Source organism: Cherax quadricarinatus, chromosome 53 (assembly GCF_038502225.1).
Source record: "Cherax quadricarinatus isolate ZL_2023a chromosome 53, ASM3850222v1, whole genome shotgun sequence".
Lineage (NCBI taxonomy): Eukaryota > Metazoa > Arthropoda > Malacostraca > Decapoda > Parastacidae > Cherax > Cherax quadricarinatus.
In genome coordinates this window covers 19,576,643-19,599,694 of record NC_091344.1, presented here as the reverse complement: position 1 = coordinate 19,599,694, position 23,052 = coordinate 19,576,643, and the positions used below count along the sequence as shown (strand labels likewise).

Below are 23,052 nucleotides of genomic sequence, written 5' to 3'. Positions count from 1 at the left end.
AGACATTAATTTAAATATGAATAAAATAATGAAGAACTATATATGGCCTACAGGATAAGAAATAAAAAGCATGAAGTATATCTAAATGCCCCACTACAATCTATGATACACAACTTTTTTAACTTACATATGTACTCAAAACCATCAGTAGATAATTTTTAGACTATGCAGCATTCATATGTCAAGTGTAATACAAAATGCTTAATCACATTGGCTCATATATCAAACACATTAATTTTAATTTAAAATGATATACCTACATAAATTAGCAAAGACCATAGTGTCTTAATTTATACTGTCATTTCAGACAACATGCTAACCATTAAGAGAAAGTCATCACAAGCTCCTTGCTCCCTCTATCATCATTTACATCAATGAAATTATAATGTACCAGCAAAATGATAAATGGAAACTTGCACTGTAACTGTGACAACTGTACATCATATATGCAAGCACTCTTGTCTTCAGCACATTCAATGTTTTTAAAGCACAATAAATTAGCTGTGTTGTCCAGTCTGATATACCAAGGCATAACTTGTGCCCCTGAGTTTTGATAATGATTTTTTTCTATATTCCACATATGATCATTTACCAAAAATTTATGAAAACTTAATTATTAATTTATCATTTTATTCATTGTAAATTTAGGTGTTGTAGTATTAGCATTCTCTCATTATTTCAAGCAATCAATTTACAATACACGAGAAATTAGCAAATAAAAAAGCTTGGAAAGGTTATGCAATAATTGGTACATGGTATAATTTTATAAAACAACAGCTCCAGTGTTTTTTACTGATACCACAAGGATAGGATATGTGAGCAGAGGAAACTAATTACTTTGGATACCAATCAAATAGCATTACCAAATTGAAAATCATAAAGGATAAAGTACTGATGAGCAATTACCAGGGAAAAACTGTTGATGGCTTAAGCACAGAGACCAGTTATGCTGAGTTGCAAGGGTAAAGAATACAAACACATGACTCAAAATGATGCTCTACATTCCACAACTTGTTTAAAAACAAAAACAAAAACAAAAACAAAAATGTCACCGTGTACTACCTTATAACAGCTCCATCATGCAATAAAAATATAACACTTTGTACAATGAAATACAGTGTACCTCGAGTTTCAAACAGCTCCCAACTTGAACAGTTATGTAAGTGTATTTTTGTAAGTGCTTTTGTAAGTGTATTTTTGGGGATCTGAAACGGACTAATCTAATTTACATTATTCCTTATGGGAACAAATTCGTTTGGTATCGGCACTCGAACAGCCTTCTGGAACGATTTAAGTTCGTAACTCGAGGTACCACTGTAATTTTGTGTTAAAATATAAGCAGACTGAACCTGGGACATTTCAAATTTTATCTACAGAGAAGTGGAGAGATCAGTGAAACTGCCACTGCTTTGCTTAACTATGCCTGAGAGCTACCACAGATAAAACATATTTATCATAACTCAAAGGTTGAGCTATGGCTGGGGCTCATAGAAGCCTAATAAAATTTTAACCTTGTTAATTCTTGCACTATTGTTAATTCCTGACTGATAGTTGGCAAAGAAGAAACTACAGGTGGTGGGTAGACGTGTCCCTTCTTTTGCATAGTATAGGACTACACCTATACTAATATGTTTTTAGTAGGCTAATATATTTTTAGACATGACTGACAGGACCAAAGCCAGCAGATTGTGGAAAAAAATACTTCCAGCTAGATACCCATTTCAGTACAGTATTTGAAAAAAAGGTGAGAAATTTAGTACTGTGTACTCATAAATGTCAAGGATTTAAGGGAAGTAATTAATTTAAGAGGTATTTCTTCACAGAAAAGCATTCATCTTGAGAAGCAGGACTCTCGATAAGGAGTTATTCCAATGATATGCATCAGCAATAAACTTTTCCAAAACAACATAACTCTACACCTAATCCATATTTCAATGGCCCCTGCTGCTACAAAGCACTATCGTATCTGCCCTATTAAGCTTTCATTTGTTTCCTTGGCTACAGGAAACTTACTGTAAAGAAAAATAAAGATGAAAATGCAGCAGCATCTTGTTAAGATATTATATATTCAGCTGCAATTATTGAACAGTGAGGAGTAACCAATCCTGATGCATATAACAAATTTAAGGTATGGCATAGGCAGTGCAAGTAAGCTCAATTTTTGGATATGACGAAGAGTTTTATAAAATGTTCACAGCCAAGCTGAAGGCTCGATTAATGAAAATTATTGCCAGGCAGGTAAACTACTACATATCAAAAAGCAAAGTAATTTTATAAATAAAGCTTTTTTTTCTTACCTGGGTCATAATCATGCTGATAACCCTAACAAAATTACATGCTTACAAGCAGAAAAATGAAGAAAAAAAAAATCTTGGCTGAATAAAGCCACAGCTAATTCTTAAGCGTGTGGTGGATTGCCAAGATGAGGATTCCAGTTAAACAAAAAAAGTAGTATTCTGAGAAAGTGTACACAGAGTGTGTGTACTAAGCACTGCAAGTATTGCATACTAGCAATGATCCAAATTTGCTGATCAATAAAGAAAGCCAAACACCTTAATTTAATGTGGTCATAGAAACTACATATTGATGGCTATGGCTTTTTAGAGGCCACTAACAGGCATAAACAGTGAGCTAATGATGTTGGTAAAGCTAGTCTCTGCCATATTGTTTAATATTATTATCATGAGAAAGACCATCCTTATTAACCCTTAAACTGTCCAAACATAGATCTACATTTGCGAGCGTAGCGCTCCGAATGTAGATCTACGTTTTTTTTTACATAAGAATGTAAAATCGAACGTAGATCTACGTTCGGAGCGCTAAGTGTCCGAACGTAGATCTACGTTTGGATACTTTAAGGGTTAAATATTTTTTGACAATTTGAATACAAAAAATTTCCTGAAAAATAATATTAATTAGAGCTAACAAAATTTTCTTTATTGTTACTTACAAATATTTATATTCTTACCAGGATCAGTGTAAGGATAGGGTGGGGCAGGGAAGTCATCTCTCTCAATTCGTGAGACGTCTCCAGAACTTGGCTTCCGTCCTCCAGGATAATGTGATAGTATTATGGGCTCCTCATTGTTCATATGAGGAGATTTAGGTCTTGGAGTCTCTGCTTGCATTTGATCCACCAAAACTCGCATACCTAATCTGCTAGACGTCTTGGGCAGTGATAGTTTTCGACTATCCACTGTAAATTCAAGTACAAATGTGGTAGTTAAATTCTGATCTAGGTTTCAGAGTACTGATTAGACTAATTAGCCAGACACTATTACAGTAAAGAGTGCTCTATGACTCATTCAAATTTAGCACTTTCTTATGAATATAATAATACATATTATATTATAGTAAGATGGAATATGTAAGAACACAGTTGTGTCAAAGAATATACTGTCATTATTTACTTTAATGATCACAGAAAAGGTAGATAAATTCTAATACTGCACTGTGTAATAATTTTCTACTTTCCTACAGTAGTATTTCTTGTACTGTAACTTCTTTTCAATCTAATACCTCACCTCATCTCTTCTGTCAACATCACTCTTACATTTTTCATATAATAATTTTCCTCCTCTTTTCCCAGCTTCACCACTACCTTCATGTCTTCTTGTTATATATTATACACTCAACTGATCTGAATCTCCAATTTGGCTAACACAGTACAGTACATTGTTTTATAATAATAAACAACAGTCTAGGTTCTTACTAGAGAATTATATATACTTACTTGGCGGACGGTGGAAGTGCGGTGACTTGGGGGGAGGACGGTCGTAAGGGTCCAACGGGCGTTTGAGGTACCCTTGTGAAGGCTCAGCAGCAAGATAAGAGTATGTATAGATGCGTGTGATGTCAATAGGGCTTTGAGAGGACTTGTACTCACGCAGGATCAATCCAGGTGAGCATGTGCGATATGGACCTGAGAACTGAAGTGAATAGATTTACTTAGCTTTCTCTAGTGAGAGAAAAATCCAGTATCCAGAAAATAGGCCAATTTGAGTAATAAACAAATAACATAAAAATGAATCAAATGTAAATAATGCACTGCACACAAGGAACATTTTTTTTAATTATTTATATAGTTATCCTACTGAAACAAAAACAAATTTTCAAAAATATACAAGTTCCTGAAGGCTCTTATATAATTTTATTAATATTTAACAAAGGACTAAAATAAAAATTTAACACTTATGAGCTGTGATCAGAGACTGTTCAGAGACTATCTTCACTGAACAAACATTAAGGGTTGCAAATGTGAAATGTTGCATTTGAATGCTTGCTGGGTATCTAATGAATCAGTCCCTCAAAGGCTGTCAAAACAACTTTTCCAGTACATACAGTGATGTAGGTGGGAGTATGTAACCATACCTATGACATGCTGTACATTTCATGATGAAGGGTTAGAGTGGCAACATATATTTGTTTCACAAAGTGTCAACCAAAATTGTTTTGCAGTGCCATAAAGCACCGAAAGATACTTCTAATTGACTGCCTGACCCTACAAAACAAATTTCTGATGCATCAAGCCCTTAAAAGTGAAATGCACACTGCCAAAGGAAATACTGCCTAACACAAAGCATTAGAAAGATGTTTTTTAACATTGGCCATCTCCCATTGAAAGATATGCAATTGCCTACAAGTTATTTGAATTTGCAGAGGATGAAGGTGAGCTCCAGCTCTTAATCTAGTTACTCAATTTTTTATCTACTGATGGTTGGGCAAATATTTTTTGTCAGTGGGTTTGGATTTGAGAAGGACCTGCCTAAAATAGGCTGGTAGGCTTGCTGCAGCATTCCTCCATTCTTGTGCCCTTAAATTTTAAAAATGGGTCATTTCAAATATGACAGTAAACTGAACTCGTATTGATTTTGAACCTCTATCTGGAGTCAGCATTCATCATGTGACACTGCTCACATCACCTCGCTTCTTGACAACTCACGTTGAAGAAGGGCTTCTCGATATCCTGGTGGCTCATTTTGGAATAATATTTTCAACCATTCTCCCTTATCCTCAGAGCTTCCCTGGTAAAAAGCCTACCTTGTCTACCCTGTTTACATGATACCCTTCGAGAGTCTGAATTATAAGAGGCCAGCTTGCAAAGACAATGCCTTCACTGTTTTGCAATCCAAGTGTTCATACAATAAAAATTCACAATACTGTAATTAATTTTATTTTAGTATCACACTTTGTATAATGTTATTCTTTTTTTGTATTAATTCTTACATTATAAAATTAATCATGTTGTAAAATACTGAAGAACATTACTTAGCATGTTGTAAATGCCTTTTTGTTTTAATATAGTTTTACATTAGTCAAATTTCAACAGCATTATCCAAGACTGAATAAACTATCTACACACATAAATCTTCAACAAAAAGAAGAATTAATAACACAGCTGATAAGTCTTCACAAGCCCTGCAAAAACAAAAAAAAATATTAAAAAACATCAAACTAGTTGATTAATGATTAAGAGATGGGAGAGAAGAGCTGGAGCTTAATTCTAATAAAGACAAGTTAGCTGTGTGAGAATACTGCATGGAATGAACACATTGCAGTAGTCAGCTTGTTTCTGGGATTTTTTTTCTGAGTGAAGGAAATGAAAAAGTGTAGCATAGCACACGGAGTAAGTCCTTTACTTACATGAATCAAACATCTTACCAGTATAATTTTTCCATGGGTCAAATATAATAGAGAAACATTAATAAAGAAAGGGGGGAGAGGGAGGGGGACTGTTTTTTTGTGTGTGCTTGTATGTGTATGTGCATGAACTATATGCATTCACCTATATGTGGTTGAAGGGGTTGAGTCACAGCTCCTGGCCCTGCCTCTTTGCTGGCTGCTACTAGGTTCACTCTCTTCCTGCTCCAAGAGCCTTATTGTGCATCTTAAACTATGTATGGTTCCTGCCTTTACTACTTCACTCTCCAGATTGTTCCATTTCCTGACAACTCTAAGGCTGAAGAAATACTTCCTAAAATTCATATGACTTATCTGAGTTTTCAACTTTCAGTAGTGTCCTTGCTCCTGCATTCCATCTCTGGAACATTCTGGCCCTGTCCACTTTGTCGATTCCTCTCAATATTTTATGCATCATTATCATGTTCCTCTGAAGACAGCCTATGTTGCTTACCAGCTGAGTTCATCTTTTGTGGGAACTACGCTGCTGACACCTAGCAGTATAGACCTGCCTAGCTCTGGGTGACGCCATACCACCTCGCTCTCACTTGGCGTACTCTCCACCTAGGGTCAACAGCTAACCTCCCGGACTGGGTTTCGGCCTACCTCATTCTGTCCGCTGTGAATCCCCATTGTTTATCTAATAAATCCAAAGCTAGTCAATCAGTAGTACGTATTCCTCCTACCTCTACACTACCCAGCAAGTAATCACAAGGCTAGACTCTGTGCAGGAGACATTAAATCAGTGGTGGCAATGTTTTTTTCAGCGGCAAAGTGGGCCTTGTCTTCCTGGATGGAAGGGAACAGAGCCGGTCATCCAGCCACATCCAAGGCACCCGCCCCGCCTGCTTACAGCATTTCCAGCTGCTCACAGCATCTTGTCGGCGACAGGGACAAAAAACCTCGTCCTCGATTTTCCCACAAAATTTGTACGATGTCGTCACGGCGTCATTCCTGGGCCCAGCAGTCACATGTACACTTCATTTCCTGTCTTGCAGCATCTCAGCACTTCCCTGAGGCCTTCTTTTGCCTCCTACAGCATCCTTATGCCCGTTTCAAGCTACAGAAGTCAAGGTGAGGTTGCCTTGGTGTGTCTGGGCCCAAACACGCATCCTGCTTAAGGTCTACGTAGGAGCCGGTCTACCCTAGGAGATGCCAGCTCACACCAGCCGCCTCCTCTCTCCTCTCTTCGTTCCTGTGTCCCGCCTGCATTCTGCACGTGTTGCTGAGCTACCTGTATTTTCATGATCCCCAGCTTGTCCATGTGGAACCCAGTTGGCTTAACCCTAAGCCAGACTGAGTTAACTCCCCAAGCCGTCAGCAGCTTCTCCCGGCGACTCATCCCAGCGTGTTGGAGAGTAAAGTTGAACCAGGTTGCAAAATCCTACGCACACCCCAGGTATGCATAAGCTGGTTCCCAAATTCGTTGGTCCTTACCGTGTTCTCCGACAGCTCCGTGGCAACAGGTTCGAGGTGAGGGAGACTGCCATAGGAACGACCGAGGAAGCTCACCTTGACCACATGAAGTACACTGACAACATGCAAGCCGAGGTTGTGCTGGAGGAACGTGCGTTGCAAAGCCACAACCAGACTATTACTAGTGACAACCTGTCTACTTCTCTTCTTGCTACTACTACGACCAATGACAGACCTGTAAGGCTACATACCTATGGTCTGAGACCCAGGACAGCAGTACATTTCTGTGACATTGACGTACCTGTCAACTTGTTTGACTCCTGTCCTGACTACACTAACTGTCTTCTCGCTTAAATGGGCATTAACGTGCATACACTGTATAGTTTGTCCAAACAGCAGAGTCAGGGTGGACAACACCATGTATACCTGGAGTTTACCTGGAGAGAGTTCCAGGGGTCAACGCCCCCGCGGCCTGGTCTGTGACCAGGGTATCCGTAGTATTATTATAATAAGTCTCCTTGGGGATAATGTCACTGCAAGTATGCTGCATGCAGCATGTATTTTAAGGTCTGTATTAAAGTCAGGGCAGTGCTGCCCTCTCATGTCACATGTCACACCCTAGGAAATGCTACTGTCAGTCATTGTTTACAGATGTGAGGATAGTACAGTGTCCCTGGATGTGCAGTCAAGCCTGATGTCCTACCCCTGTGAACAACCTGTACACAAGAAGTTCCAGTGCTGGCATCTCCTACCTCCATCCTCCACTATGCTGTTGGAGCAGACCATTTTCTCTTCCACTAGATATATGGAGGAGTTTCTGAGGCCTGCTAGAATTATGTCAATTTTGATTTTTGGGTGAGTCAAAGCCTGTCCTGCTGGGATTAATTCCTTTAGTTTTTTCTCCTTTCTGCCCACCTGTAATGTTGTGTTGAGACGACACGAGGGCGTAACCGAGCAAATGTAGACAGCCTATGTTGCCTGCCAGCTGAGTTCATCTTTCGTGGGAACTATGCTGCCGACACCTAGCAGTATAGGCCTGCCTAGCTCAGGGTGATGCCATACCACCTCATTCTCATTTGGTGTACTCTCCACCTAGGGTCAACAGCTGCCCTCCTGGACTGGCTTTTGGCCTACCTCACTCTGCCTGCTGTGAACCCTTTGTTTATCTAATAAATCCAAAGCTAGTCAATTGGTAGTATTCCTCCTACCTCTACGCTACCCAGCAAGTAATCGCAAGGCCAGACTCAGCGTAGGAGACATTAAAACACCTCTTTTCCCTCCTGTCCTCCAGTGTCATCAGGTGGAGTTCCTTTAACCTCTTCTCATAGGACATACCCCTTAGTTCTTGGATTAGTCTTGTTGCAAACTTTGCTCTTTCTCTAATTTCTTGATGTGCTTGACCAGGTGTGGGTTCCATACTGGTGCTGCATACTCAATGTGTGTCTGATGTACACGATCTACAGTGTAGTGAATGACTTCTTACGCTATTCTTAGGTTTGCCAGATGCCCATATGTGGCAGTAGTTGTCTGGTTGATATGCATCTCAGATGTGCTTGGTATGATACTCATCCCAAGATCCTTTTCCTTGCGTGAAGTTTGAAGCTTCTGATCCCAAAGTCTTCTTTGTCCTTCCCCAAGCTTCATGACTTTGCACTTAGTGGGGGTTAAACGTGTGTGTCTTTTCTTAGGCCACAATAATATACAGGAACTGTATATTACTGTGACCTTTACATAGTCAAATTTTTGCCCAGCATAAGTGATGCCACATGTTTGTATATTATATACTACCTTTAACAAGAAACCATATTAACTATTTGAACAGATTTGTTATGTAACATGTTCTTGTTAATAACAAATATATATTTTTTAAATGGTCCTTTCTTTGAAGCCTTTGGTCTCATAAGCTAAAATAAAGGATCCAACCACAACACCAGTATGACTGCTTGACGACTTGAGAGATAGCAACACTGATGGAGGCAATGATCACAGGGGTCAGTGTTGGGCCCCCTGCTGTTCACAATCTACATAAACGACATAGATGAGGGCATAAAGAGCGACATCGGCAAGTTTGCCGATGACACCAAAATAGGCCGTCGAATTCATTCTGACGAGGACATTCGAGCACTCCAGGAAGATTTGAATAGACTGATGCAGTGGTCGGAGAAGTGGCAGATGCAGTTTAATATAGACAAATGCAAAGTTCTAAATGTTGGACAGGACAATAACCATGCCACATATAAACTAAATAATGTAGATCTTAATATTACGGATTGCGAAAAAGATTTAGGAGTTCTGGTTAGCAGTAATCTGAAACCAAGACAACAGTGCATAAGTGTTCGCAATAAAGCTAATAGAATCCTTGGCTTCATATCAAGAAGCATAAATAATAGGAGTCCTCAGGTTGTTCTTCAACTCTATACATCCTTGGTTAGGCCTCATTTAGATTATGCTGCACAGTTTTGGTCACCTTATTACAGAATGGATATAAATTCTCTGGAAAATGTACAAAGGAGGATGACAAAGTTGATCCCATGTATCAGAAACCTTCCCTATGAGGATAGACTAAGGGCCCTGAATCTGCACTCTCTAGAAAGACGTAGAATTAGGGGGGATATGATTGAGGTGTATAAATGGAAGACAGGAATAAATAAAGGGGATGTAAATAGTGTGCTGAAAATATCTAGCCTAGACAGGACTCGCAGCAATGGTTTTAAGTTGGAAAAATTCAGATTCAGGAAGGATATAGGAAAGTACTGGTTTGGTAATAGAGTTGTGGATGAGTGGAACAAACTCCCAAGTACCGTTATAGAGGCCAGAACGTTGTGTAGCTTTAAAAATAGGTTGGATAAATACATGAGTGGATGTGGGTGGGTGTGAGTTAGACCTGATAGCTTGTGCTACCAGGTCGGTTGCCGTGTTCCTCCCTTAAGTCAATGTGACCTGACCTGACTAGGTTGGGTGCATTGGCTTAAGCCGGTAGGAGACTTGGACCTGCCTCGCATGGGCCAGTAGGCCTTCTGCAGTGTTCCTTCGTTCTTATGTTCTTATGTTCTTATGAATCATCCACAAGCATATGTAATCGGCTCTCAGTGCTATTGTCAAGGGCTACAAAGTAATATTAAATGTACAAAAATACATATAAAAAAATGTCGGAATCCTAAAATTAACACAAAAGGAATACCATAAATCAATACAAGTTAAAATCAAGTGTGTAAGTTTGAGGCAATTTGGTTGAAAATTATGAGAAAGTGGCAGTAAATTACTTTTTTCTTGACAGAATAAACAAAATTGCCAAAACTGCCACTGAGGAAATAATGTCTCCAAGTTATAACAGTGAAGCAAAGGATCTTGCAGCACCTGATGTGCTCTTAAGACATAATTATGAAAAAAACACAGATGGTGATGGTTAAGCAGAAACCAATTTCTATTACTATGTACAACAGCATTATGACCTCTAGTAAGTATATGTGCCAAATATTATGCAAGAAAAAAGGCTGCTCTGTTGTAGAGGTATTATATAAGCCTTGGTAACTGAGCTCGACAAATTAGCTAGAAAATGCTAGGACATATTTATTCGAAAACGTTTCAGTCCTGGGAGTGAAAAGTTTTCTCAAAGCATCCATAATAGATGTACCTCACCAAAAGCATTATTATCTCACACCAATACATAAATATCCCAAGCCTGAAGCAAGCCCACCGATGTACACTCAAGTGATGCTCTTTAAATGGGAGAGCATAAAAAATAAGTCCCAACAATAAGGTATCTTTAGTCACAGTATAAATATTTCATTTCTGTGATGTCTGCAACTTTCCCTAACATATTTATGTATATATATCCCTAATATATAGCAAGGGGCTAGTAACCCCTTCTCTTGTATACTTTACTAAAGTTAAAAAGAGAAACTTGTTTTTCTTTTTGGGCCACCCTGCTTCGGTGGGATATGGCCAGTTTGTTGAAAGAAAGAAAAGTTCCCTAACATATATCTGGTACAATATTTTCTGGCAATCAATGATAATTTTTTTAACACATTTTGATATTTTGTACTGTATTAATTTGTGCAGAAAAAATCTTGTTCTCATATCTTTCAATACAGTACAATCAGTGATGTGCAAACAGACACCTGCACTGTCAACAAAATGTGCTTTTTTAGACTTATTTATTTCCAGTTGTATGATTTCTGCAATTCATTTCATGGGTGTTCATAACAGTTATTTTCTATAAAAAAAAAATCTTGCTAAATTGTTTAAGAATGCATGGAGACTTAGTTGCAACATTGAAGTTACTATGGTACACAAGAACTATAAACTATTATTGCACAAATAGCTCTAAGAAGCTTCTAAAAGCCATTCTTTACTATACTTTATACCGTAAATACTGTATTGCAAATTATGTTTACAGTCCTGTTACCAAACTTTAATGACACATTTACTGGTGAACAGGGCAAACATTTTACAACAAATTCATTAAGATTAAAAATCATAATGTTGTACACATTACTGTCAATATCAAGGAATACAGTAAACAAGGCAATGTTTCTCTAATGCTTTCAATGTACCCAAAAATTTCCAAGATATCACTTTGTTGTTCAAAAGTTTAAGTCTGTAAAATGATGGATACTAGTAAAGATGCTATGGTAATTACAACAAAATATAAAATATCCTTAAGAGAAAATAAGAAAAACAACCAAGACTGAAAACTCATAACGCACCTTGCGGTTCAGGCTGTTATAGGGACTATAGGAGCGGAAGGATCCATTAAGGCTTGGCGTGCGGGATCGAGAAAACTGAAACAAATGGTTAACAAAACTAAAATAAATCCATGCAAGCATACACTCAAGGGTTTACCTGGAAAATTATGTACATGCTAGGATTTATACAACTAAATCCATTAACTTCTTATAAAAACTAAATCTAGTACTAAGGGAAAAATAAATTAAGAGCTATAAAAACCAAACTAATCACACCAATACCCTGTGGAACCAGGAATACTATAAGCATGCTAACAAATAATAAATTAAACAGCAGCTGCTAAAATAACTAAGGTAAAAACCTTCTAATCCTTCAAGTATACAATCTAGTACGTATAGTATTGTACATAGCATTTGCTAATGGAATTTTTCACACATTCTTGAGGTCCCCAACTAATGAATAGTTTGCATTCCATGTACCCCAACTTACAAGCAAGTTGTCTGTAATTGAATCTATTTTTTTACAGACAGCAATAATAAGAATGGATGGTGTGCTGGTACCAACAAGATGTGGAAAAAGACACACACACTTCAGGACATTTACTGAAGGGAATGTTTTGAGTGGCTTCCTCAATAGGACAGATGAAGCCACTCACACTGAAATATTTCCCTTAGTAAATGTCTTGAGTTGTGTGTATATTTTTTTTTCACAGTACAAAGGATGGTTTTGTGTCATATACATGTACTGTTATAAAAACAATTATATATTTTTTAAATATTATTTCTTATAGCCTCAATCATAAGTGCAAATCTTCGGAACTCAGGCATCTGCAAGTTAGGGACCCACCTGTACATGTTTATTGTATTTATACAGCTGTAAACAAGTCATAATATACAGTGGAACCTCGGCTTATGAACTTAATCCGTTCCATGACCTTGTTCATATCCTGATTTGTTCGTATGCTGAGTCAATTTTCCTCATTTAAATTAAACCATACCACGGACAGGGTTAGAACCCGCGATCAGTGTGTCTCAAAACTCCAGACCATCGCGTTAGGATGTCTGGAATTTTGAGACTCTGATTGCGGGTTCTAACCTCGCCCATGGTATGGTTTGTTTGCGATCGTGTCATTACGATTTTGCGAGTCTTATTTAAATTAACTGAAATGCAATTACTGTAATCGGTTCCAGCCTCTCAGGAGACATGACAAAATAACGCTAATATCAACTCTATGGCTTATTTATCTATCAAAATTCATCTAATATGACTTAATAAACAATATTAATAACATAGAAATATGATATATACTCTAGAATGAGTAAAATTGGCCATAATATGGCAAGTGATGGTGATGCCGGCGGCATCCGCCATTTACTCTCCCACTCTAGCATCTTCCTAGTCCATAACCCCACAACTAGCTTGTGTTTATCTATGATTAGTGGTGAGGTTGTCACACATGTAACCACAGGTGTGGTCAAAGCAGATGTATATATATATGTATAGGTGAAGACATGATGGTGGTGGTGAGGTTCCTCATTCTTGGCTGCTGCCTTCTTCATTTCTCTAGCTTTTTTCATAGTTTCTAATGGCTTCCTGAGCTTCTTGCTGATCGTACGTGAATACCGTCTCTTTGGGGGAGGCACTGTATAAGAATTTGTACAATATAAAACAAAATTACGCGTCCCAAGGGTCTGCTGCGGCCACTCAGAGCAGCACACCTCTTCCTTTTGACCCTCGGTCGGCACTGAGATGTGGTCTAGCAGTTGTACCTACAGCCACCTAGAGAGTTACCAATTAGTATTTTGAAGCATTTGGCACAAAAATATGAAAAAAAAAAAAATACGAAAAATGTCTAAAAATGACCTATTATTATTAATTTAGGGAACTGGAGCACAGATCCAATTCCCTAGATCAAGAGCCCCTCACCACGTACGTACTACTAATAATAATAATAATTATAACAATAATATTATACAGTGGACCCCAGCACACGATGGCATCGGTATACGTTATATCCGGTATATGATACATTTTAACGCAAAAATTTTGCCTCGCCACACACGATTCGTCTGGGACGCATCCACGTGAGGCCTGAACTGCCCCGTGCGCAGGTGACTATTACAATGACAATGTTGTGGCCCATTTTAGACAAATCTTAAAGGAACGGGAGGTACAGAGCTCTATGAATAGATTTTTTGTGCGACAGAGGTCTAGTGACTCTCAAGCTGGTCCTAGTGGCATTAAAAGAAGGGAAGTAACCCCGGAAAAGGACTTGCTACCTCAAGTCCTAATGGAAGGGGATTCCCCTTCTAAACATTAACAACTTTGACACTCTCCCCTCCTCCCATCCCATCAATCATCACCAGATCTTCATTTAAGGTAAGTGTCATGTATTCTATTGTTAGTAGAGTACTACTAACTGTGCATGTCTCCTTCAGTTTGTGTGCATTAAACTTAATATTTCATGTGGTAAAACTTTTTTTTTTCATAGTACTTTTGGGTGTCTTGCATGGATTAATTTGATTTCCATTATTTCTTATGGGGAAAATTAATTCGCCTTCCGATAATTTTGGCATACGATGAGCTCTCAGGAACGGAATATCATATACCGGGGGTCCACTGTATTATACATACTATTATTATTATTATTATTCTTACGTACATATTACTATAATAATAATTATTATTTTAGGGAACCGGAGCACAGATCAAATTCCCTAGATCAAGGGTCCTTCACCAAGGAACCTCCCTTGAGGGGAAAGGACATATCCTGAAATCTTGTTCGTATCCAGAAGCAAAAAATCGACCGAACGAGGGTTCATATCCTGAAAAGTTCGTATGGTGGGGCATTCGTAAGCCAAGGTTCCACTGTACTATGAATATATATTCTTATCCTGTGAAAACAAATAATTTTATTAACAACAGTGCAGTATTATACTTAAGGCAGTACAAATTCCACTGCTTTACTAACATTTTCTATATCCATTTTTTTTTTTTTTTTTTTTTTTTTAACAAGTCGGTCGTCTCCCACCGAGGCAGGGTGACCCAAAAAAGAAAGAAAATCCCCAAAAAGAAAATACTTTCATCATCATTCAACACTTTCACCACACTCACACATTATCACTGCTTTTGCAGAGGTGCCCAGAATACAACACTTTAGAAGCATATACACGTACGTATAAAGATACACAACATATCCCTCCAAACTGCCAATATCCCAAACCACTCCTTTAAAGTGCAGGCATTGTACTTCCCATTTCCAGGACTCAAGTCCGACTATATGAAAATAACCGGTTTCCCTGAATCCCTTCACTAAATATTACCCTGCTCACACTCCAACAGATCGTCAGGTCCCAAGTATCATTCGTCTCCATTCACTCCTATCTAACACGCTCATGCACGCTTGCTGGAAGTCCAAGCCCCTCGCCCACAAAACCTCCTTTACCCCCTCTTTCCAACCCTTTCGAGGACGACCCCTACCCCTCTTTCCTTCCCCTATAGATTTATATGCTTTCCATGTCATTCTACTTTGATCCATTCTCTCTAAATGACCAAACCACCTCAACAACCCCTCTTCTGCCCTCTGACTAATGCTTTTATTAACTCCACACCTTCTCCTAATTTCCACACTCCGAATTTTCTGCATAATATTTACACCACACACTGCCCTTAGACAGGACATCTCCACTGCCTCCAACCGTCTCCTCGCTGCTGCATTTACCACCCAAGCTTCACATCCATATAAGAGTGTTGGTACTACCATACTTTCATACATTCCCTTCTTTGCCTCCATAGATAATGTTTTTTGACTCCACATATACCTCAACGCACCACTCACCTTTTTTCCCTCATCAATTCTATGATTAACCTCATCCTTCATAAATCCATCTGCCGACACGTCAACTCCCAAGTATCTGAAAACATTCACTTCTTCCATACTCCTCCTCCCCAATTTGATATCCAATTTTTCTTTATCTAAATCATTTGATACCCTCATCACCTTACTCTTTTCTATGTTCACTTTCAACTTTCTACCTTTACACACATTCTCAAACTCATCCACTAACCTTTGCAATTTTTCTTTAGAATCTCCCATAAGCACAGTATCATCAGCAAAAAGTAACTGTGTCAATTCCCATTTTGAATTTGATTCCCCATAATTTAATCCTACCCTTCTCCCGAACACCCTAGCATTTACTTCTTTTACAACCCCATCTATAAATATATTAAACAACCATGGTGACATTACACATCCCTGTCTAAGACCTACTTTTACCGGGAAGTATTCTCCCTCTCTTCTACACACCCTAACCTGAGCCTCACTATCCTCATAAAAGCTCTTTACAGCATTTAGTAACTTACCACCTATTCCATAAACTTGCAACATCTGCCACATTGCTCCTCTATCCACTCTATCATATGCCTTTTCTAAATCCATAAATGCAATAAAAACTTCCCTACCTTTATCTAAATACTGTTCACATATATGCTTCAATGTAAACACTTGATCTACACATCCCCTACCCACTCTGAAGCCTCCTTGCTCATCCGTAATTCTACATTCTGTCTTACCTCTAATTCTTTCAATTATAACCCTACCGTATACTTTTCCTGGTATACTCAGTAAACTTATTCCTCTATAATTTTTACAATCTCTTTTGTCCCCTTTCCCTTTATATAAAGGGACTATACATGCTCTCCGCCAATCCCTAGGTACCTTCCCCTCTTTCATACATTTACTAAACAAAAGTACCAACCACTCCAACACTATATCCCCCCCTGCTTTTAACATTTCTGTCATGATCCCATCAGTTCCAGCTGCTTTACCCCCTTTCATTCTATGTAATGCCTCACGTACCTCCACCACACTTACATTCTGCTCTTCTTCACTCCTAAAAGATGGTATACCTCCCTGGCCAGTGCATGAAATTACCACCTCCCTTTCTTCCTCAACATTTAAAAGTTCCTCAAAATATTCTCGCCATCTACCTAATATCCAAATTATAATTTTTATTTTGCAGGGGGAAAAAAAAGGAGGACCTCACTAACAGCACTAAGTATAAAAATAAAATCTAAAAAAATTATTACACAACAATCAGACACATTATGCAAAACCACTGGAAATAAATCTCATCAAAATTTAACAAGATATGAACTCGATTAAGTTGTAATAAACAACTGTCAATGAATAAACAGAAGGATTCACTAGGGGCTCAAATCGCAGTCTATAAATTCACAGTCCAGCGCTCTACAGATGACTGACTTAATTAAACATTTAAGTATTTTGCAACATTGCTTAAACACTACCAATACTGTACATAAAATCAAATGACTATAAGATTAACATTTCAAATACAACAGAAACTTCACTATTCACACAGTCTACAGATGAAATCAGTAAATGAGGTTGCAGGAGGGCCCCACATATTTGGCACTCTCTTTTCAGTGTTCCATGTTTTCAGTGGTTTTCAACTGAGAATTATTCATTAAGTTTGGTGCTTTCCTACTGTTATTCACTTTCTGACAATTTTTGCTTATTGCCAGGGCCCTCCTGTATCTATACAATTAGTACTTTCTTTGGGTTGGGCAAATCAACTTTTAATTTTCATATTAATAATTTCTACACAGAAACTATCTTTATACACAAGAGTATTTTGGTCCTTATTCATGTGTTTGTTTCCTCTCAATTTTTTTTTTACATCGTTTGTTTGTCTAATTACTTGCCTAAAAGACTTCAGTCTGTGCTAAATTGTTCAGGTAAATTGGTACTTTCACTCCTGCCTGGAGTTCCCACTAGTCCCTACTCATATCAACTGCAATGGCTTCCTAACAAGACAAAAACTGCTTATTAATATTTAAAGCTATTAACTTTAAAAAATCCAAGTATCTTCTGATATGCTTGTACCTTTTGCATCGAGCAAGGGAATGTTTCTTCAAATTGCTGAAGACCGTTTTAGACTGAAAGAGCCTCGTGCTGCTGGGGAGAAATCATTGGCAGAAAGAAGCTTTTCTTATGTAGCTCCCAGACTTTATGATAGATTACCAGTGTCTGTTAAAGAGTCAGGAATCTGTTGAGCTTTAAATCTTAGCTGAAAGCACATTTCTAGAGTTTATGATCTGAAAAATCATACTGTCAATCTTGAATATAAACTTCAGTATTTAGTTTTAAGTTAGTTATTGCAATCATTGGTTGATGTGTTAACACTTGTGGTTTCCTCGAAAGAAGAGGCACTTAAGAATTATTAAATCCAAAATCATTATCAATTATTATTGCTTTGGGAGCTCTGTTTCCTTAAGGGTTTGTCCTGTATGATTTACATGTGACCAGTACTGAGAACTTTTCTATTTCCACAGCCCAACCTGTGGCCAGGCTTCCCTGTTGACTACATGGTCAACCAGGCCATTGGTGGCAGCTCACAGGCCCCCACAGCCATCACAACTTGGATGATCCGACACGTGTAGAAACTTTATCGCATGTTTCGGCAGTTAACTGCTTCCATTGACAAAATAAATGTGGCAAGACAATGATAATTGCCTTAGCAAGTACACACAGTACAAAATATGAGTGAGAGTGTGAGGAAAAGAGTGCAACCCTAAAAGATTTGATTTATATCAGCTTGGACATTTACAGGTATCATCTACAAAGGATATTTTTTGTCTGTCAGTTATGAGAATGAGGAAGAAAACTGGTGGTAGTTATATGTATATGCATATAACAAAGAGAACTCACTGTGGCAGCATTTGATTTACTTTGCTGATTATTACACTCTGGGTTCAGTTTGTTAGAAAGCTGATAATACATCTTCCAAATTTTCCCCTGTTCCTTTTTGCACACATATTGTATATTATTACATCATGAGCATACTTGCTGAAGGCTATTACAAAGTCTGTGTACATTATGCCGTCATTCTGGCTGTCTTCCTGTGCCTCTAAACCCGTGTTGCTGTAGTTAGCAGTTGTAGAAGGCAGAAGCTTCCTGCTCTAAACTCATATTGTCCTGGGTTCAGTAAATATTGAGATTCCATATGATTAGCAATCCTACTTTCTAACACTATTTCAAACACCTAGATAAGGTGTGAATTGTCAGATATATTGGTAGAATTTGGTTATGCATTCATGAAAAATTCATGTGGATTGAGGATCATTTGAATTGCAATTCCCATGCACCTCTGGAAAAACAACTATAGAATGAGTGATGGTGAATGCATTTTCCTTTTTTTTTGAGTTGCCCCCACCTAGGTAAAAAAAAAAAAGGCCAATATGTTAAAATATATACGATTATAAAAGCACTAACTTTTAGTGTTTTTTATGTAACCTATATACAGTATAATAATGTACTGTAATATCTGGTAAAGTGCTATATGATTTACTAATGTAAAACAAGTAACAGTGCAACCTTTTAGTTTAGCAGTAAGCAAGACTGGGGATAAAAAGTTAGATAAATGGAACCCTCTTAATCCTGGAAACTGAGGACACCAGTTATAGTTTTCTATATGAACTTAAAATATATAATTTCCTTTGATGGCATCTGCAAACTACTCTGCATTCATATAAAACTTGTACTGCAAGTGGGAAATAAACCCAACTGCTCATCACAATAGATTATAAGTGGTTCCTCGTGCCTTTACATCCAACAGTAATCACAGCAGTAATCATGAGCCAAGTTTCCTCCATCCTCATAATGTGTGATTATTATTATAATTAAGGAGACGCTAAACCAATAGGGGTCTTATAATGCCTTGAGAATGGGAGGTAATCAGGTATTATGCAAAAAAGGGAGAAAGTAGCTCCAATTCCATGGATCAAGAGTCCTTCCCCAGCATCGACGCACAACCCTTGAAAGGATCAAGTCGGTGAGCCCACTTCAATTATTCACTGCTGTTATAATCACTGTGTGTCATGTGGTGATTTTTGAGTTAGTTAATGCATTTTTTTATTAAAACAAAAGTTAGTCAGAAGATAGTGTAAATCTTAAATTATTTTAGTGGTCTTGTGCACTCCAATAAGGCATACCCGTCGCCATCTTCCCGTGGATTCTACAGTTTCGATAAACTGTCAAGGTAAAAATAATTATATCACATCAGTAACAGGAATAAAATAATATATTACATTTTTAAGGCCACATTATTCATGTATCAATACATATAAAAATAACATTTACAAAACCATCAGGTTTAAAAAGCTTCAACAGTGACACTTAATCAAATATCAAAATATGAAGCTTGGAACAAACACTTACCCAAATGTAATCTACAATTACATAACTATTAGTAATAAATACTTGAAATATTTGACAAAAGTATTCTGCAGGCATGACCAGCAAAACACGTGAAGCAATTACCAATTGCTTTTAATAAAATAAAACCCACGATGAGACTTTCATGAAAAATAGCACAAGGCATGAATAATCAGCATCAGATTTATAATACAGTGCACATTAAATTTTTGGAGCTAGTTTGAAACTGAAATGCTTGTGGAATTGCCATCTTTTAAAATTTCTGTTGTCTTGAGTATGAAACTGATACACTGAAATCCTATAACTAACCACTGTAAAATTAAGATGACTATATATTCCCTTTTTTTTTTTTTAGGAGAAACTTTCGTTTTTCCTTTTGGGCCACCCCACCTTGGTGGGGGATATGGCCAGTGTGTTGAAAGAAAGAAGAAAGATATTCCTTTTTTACCCAAAATTCTGTAGCACTGTAATAAAAACACACATAACTTATCAAAATATGTTCAGTACAGCACGTACATCAAATAATATTTTGTGTTGGTTTATTCTATATATCAGTTAATTAAGACATTATCTAACTGAATATGATGCATCAAATGATGAATACTTGCAAATGTTCATAATATTTTCTGACTGATACATATTAATTCTATACATATACTGTATATGGTGTTATGGGGCAACAGTAAGGAATCAAATTTAGAATCCTCTTTGGGGGAAAATGAGGCCTTGTGACCATGATGTGGTTTGTGATCTAGTGATAAGACATTCATATACCAAATGCTTTTATCATTATGACAATATGCTCAATAATAACCTACATGGAGACAGAAACACAAGAGATTAATTGATTTGTATATTTCAACCCCCTTCTGGGATTCTCTTCAGTTCTGCTAAGAAGATACCAGAAGGGGGTCAAAATGTACAGATCAATTAATCTCCTGTGTTTCTGTCTCCATGTGGGTTATTAGTGAGCACTGATAAGTGTTCATTACATTTTACTTATTCATGATAATATATGTATATATGACAGTATATTTGAAAGTTTTCCAAAATATCTCTTAACTCTTATTACTGAGCTCTCACCTGAAAGTTACCAAATGTAACATAAGACTAATGAGTGAAACATGATATATGTATAGCCTAATACCGTCGTGTTCAGCTAATACCGTTCTTAAAACTGAAATTTACCTCTAATCACTAAAGTTTATCACTTGTCACAGAGTAATGTCAAAGCAGTGCTATTATTAATTTTAAACAGTAAAACTAACACAATAATATCAAGAAACAGCTGACGTGTTAAAAAAAAAAAAGAAAAAAAAAATGCTAAAGACAGATAAAACTAATCTCAAGAGGGATAGTAGGAAAAGAAATAGAGGTAGTACTTCCTTTTCTACTACCTTTCTTGTCCCATCCCTGTCAGCTAGCCTATATATACAGTAGACCCCTGGTTCTCATAATTAATCCATTCCAGAAGGCTGGCCAAAATCCGTAATGGCCGAAAACCGAAGTAATATTTCTCGTGAAAAATAATGTAAATCCAATTAATCCGTTTCAGACACCCAAAAATATTAACAAAAAATAAATTTTAGAGAATAACTATAGTGAAGGGATTCAGGGAAACCGGTTATTTTATATAATCTGGTTATTTTATATAACTGGACTTGAGTCCTGGAAATGGGAAGTAATGAATAGTAATGTAATGAACATTACATACCTTTATTGATAACTCTTGTTGGCAAGTAGTATTTATCTGTAGTCCCAAATGGACTACATCTCAGGTGTATACCTACCGGCTACATACACTGCGGCCTATAGCCATATTATTACCATAGATATACAGTGGTACCTCGAGTTACAAACTTAATTCGTTCCAAAAGGCTGTTCGAGTGCCGATACCGAACGAATTTGTTCCCACAAGGAATGATGTAAATTAGACTAGTCCGTTTCAGACCCCAATAAATACACTTACAAAGGCACTTACAAAAATACACTTGCATAACTGTTCAAGTTGAGAGCTGAGTTTAATTGTTTCTAACAACTACCTTTAGATGCCATCATAAACAAAGGGAGATGTAATGAATAATTCATGGCGAGAATGGTAAACAAAAGTCTTATGTATTAAGGGCGGTTACTGGGCCAACGCAGATTCATACACATTTTCTCTGAAGCTGGACCAGAGAAAATGTAATGTTTACCCTCCACCGACCCCTCGATAGCAAACAAACACTGCATGTTTATATGCTATGTAACGTGTTTCTTACACAATTTTGAAGAAAAGATCATAGATGGATTAATGAAAATGTCTATATTAACCTAAAATAAGACATTTAATGTGCCCAAGAGTGAGTCTCGAACATATGAGTGGCCCAGGCACACGCGTCTGGTACCAACGATTTCCAAGCAGATGTACGTAACCCAGGGGAATATTTTGCCAAAAAAAAAGTGTCCTAAATCAGAATTGTATGATTTCTGCACCAGCTGAAAACTGGGGGTCCACTATACTAATCTCACATATTTATGAATGAATGCAGCATCAGTGAAATTATTTATTTCATTTACTTTATGTAACCTCACGAGTGTTGCAGGTTCAATCCTCCATCCACTTATCACGAGACAGATGTTCTACTGATTAAACTGAGGACAGAAGGAAGGGTAGATTTAAAAGGAAGATCATCAAAAAGGTTCCTCCTCCTTTTAAATCTCTCTTTCGCTCTTATGAGGCTGCTCTTACTGTTTCCAAGTATCGTGAGGACAGAAGAGCATTAATAGGAATACTACTACTCAGTATATTTCACTTATTGGGTAAGAGCACTTACTTGTGTTTCTGAAGCTGTTGAGCTCATGCCATCAAAATCACGATCTCTCTCAGTTTTCTGTTCCCCATTTATGTGATGGCCATTAGCTAATGAACCATTAAGGACCGTGCCATTTTCTGTGGGACCAGGGCCACAACGAGGATGCCAAATAGCTGTTCCTGTAAATTTACAGGCAAAGAATTTCCTATTAATTTTAAAATAAAGATTTATAACCAT

At 37.4% G+C, this 23,052-nt stretch overlaps 1 protein-coding gene across 24 annotated transcripts in view; it reads right to left on the bottom strand.

Moving 5' to 3' along the window:
* The window catches only part of LOC128692341 (actin-binding LIM protein 2), a 510,921-nt gene that overhangs the window by 88,359 nt on the left and 399,510 nt on the right, over positions 1–23,052 (bottom strand). For 21 of the 24 annotated variants that reach the window (XR_011393469.1, XR_011393470.1, XM_070096398.1 and 18 more), the window contains 4 exons: positions 22,837–22,994; positions 11,805–11,879; positions 3,734–3,929; positions 2,969–3,196 (listed from right to left, as the gene is read on the bottom strand). Coding sequence is in view for 22 of the 24 variants with exons in the window: in XM_070096398.1 (XP_069952499.1) it covers positions 2,969–3,196; positions 3,734–3,929; positions 11,805–11,879; positions 22,837–22,994 (657 nt within the window). In the remaining 2 variants the exon portion in view is untranslated. Of the gene's footprint in view, positions 1–2,968; positions 3,197–3,733; positions 3,930–11,804; positions 11,880–19,797; positions 19,837–22,836; positions 22,995–23,052 lie in introns of all 24 variants that reach the window. The other 3 variants (XM_070096395.1, XM_070096387.1, XM_070096386.1) reach the window with 2 other exon arrangements.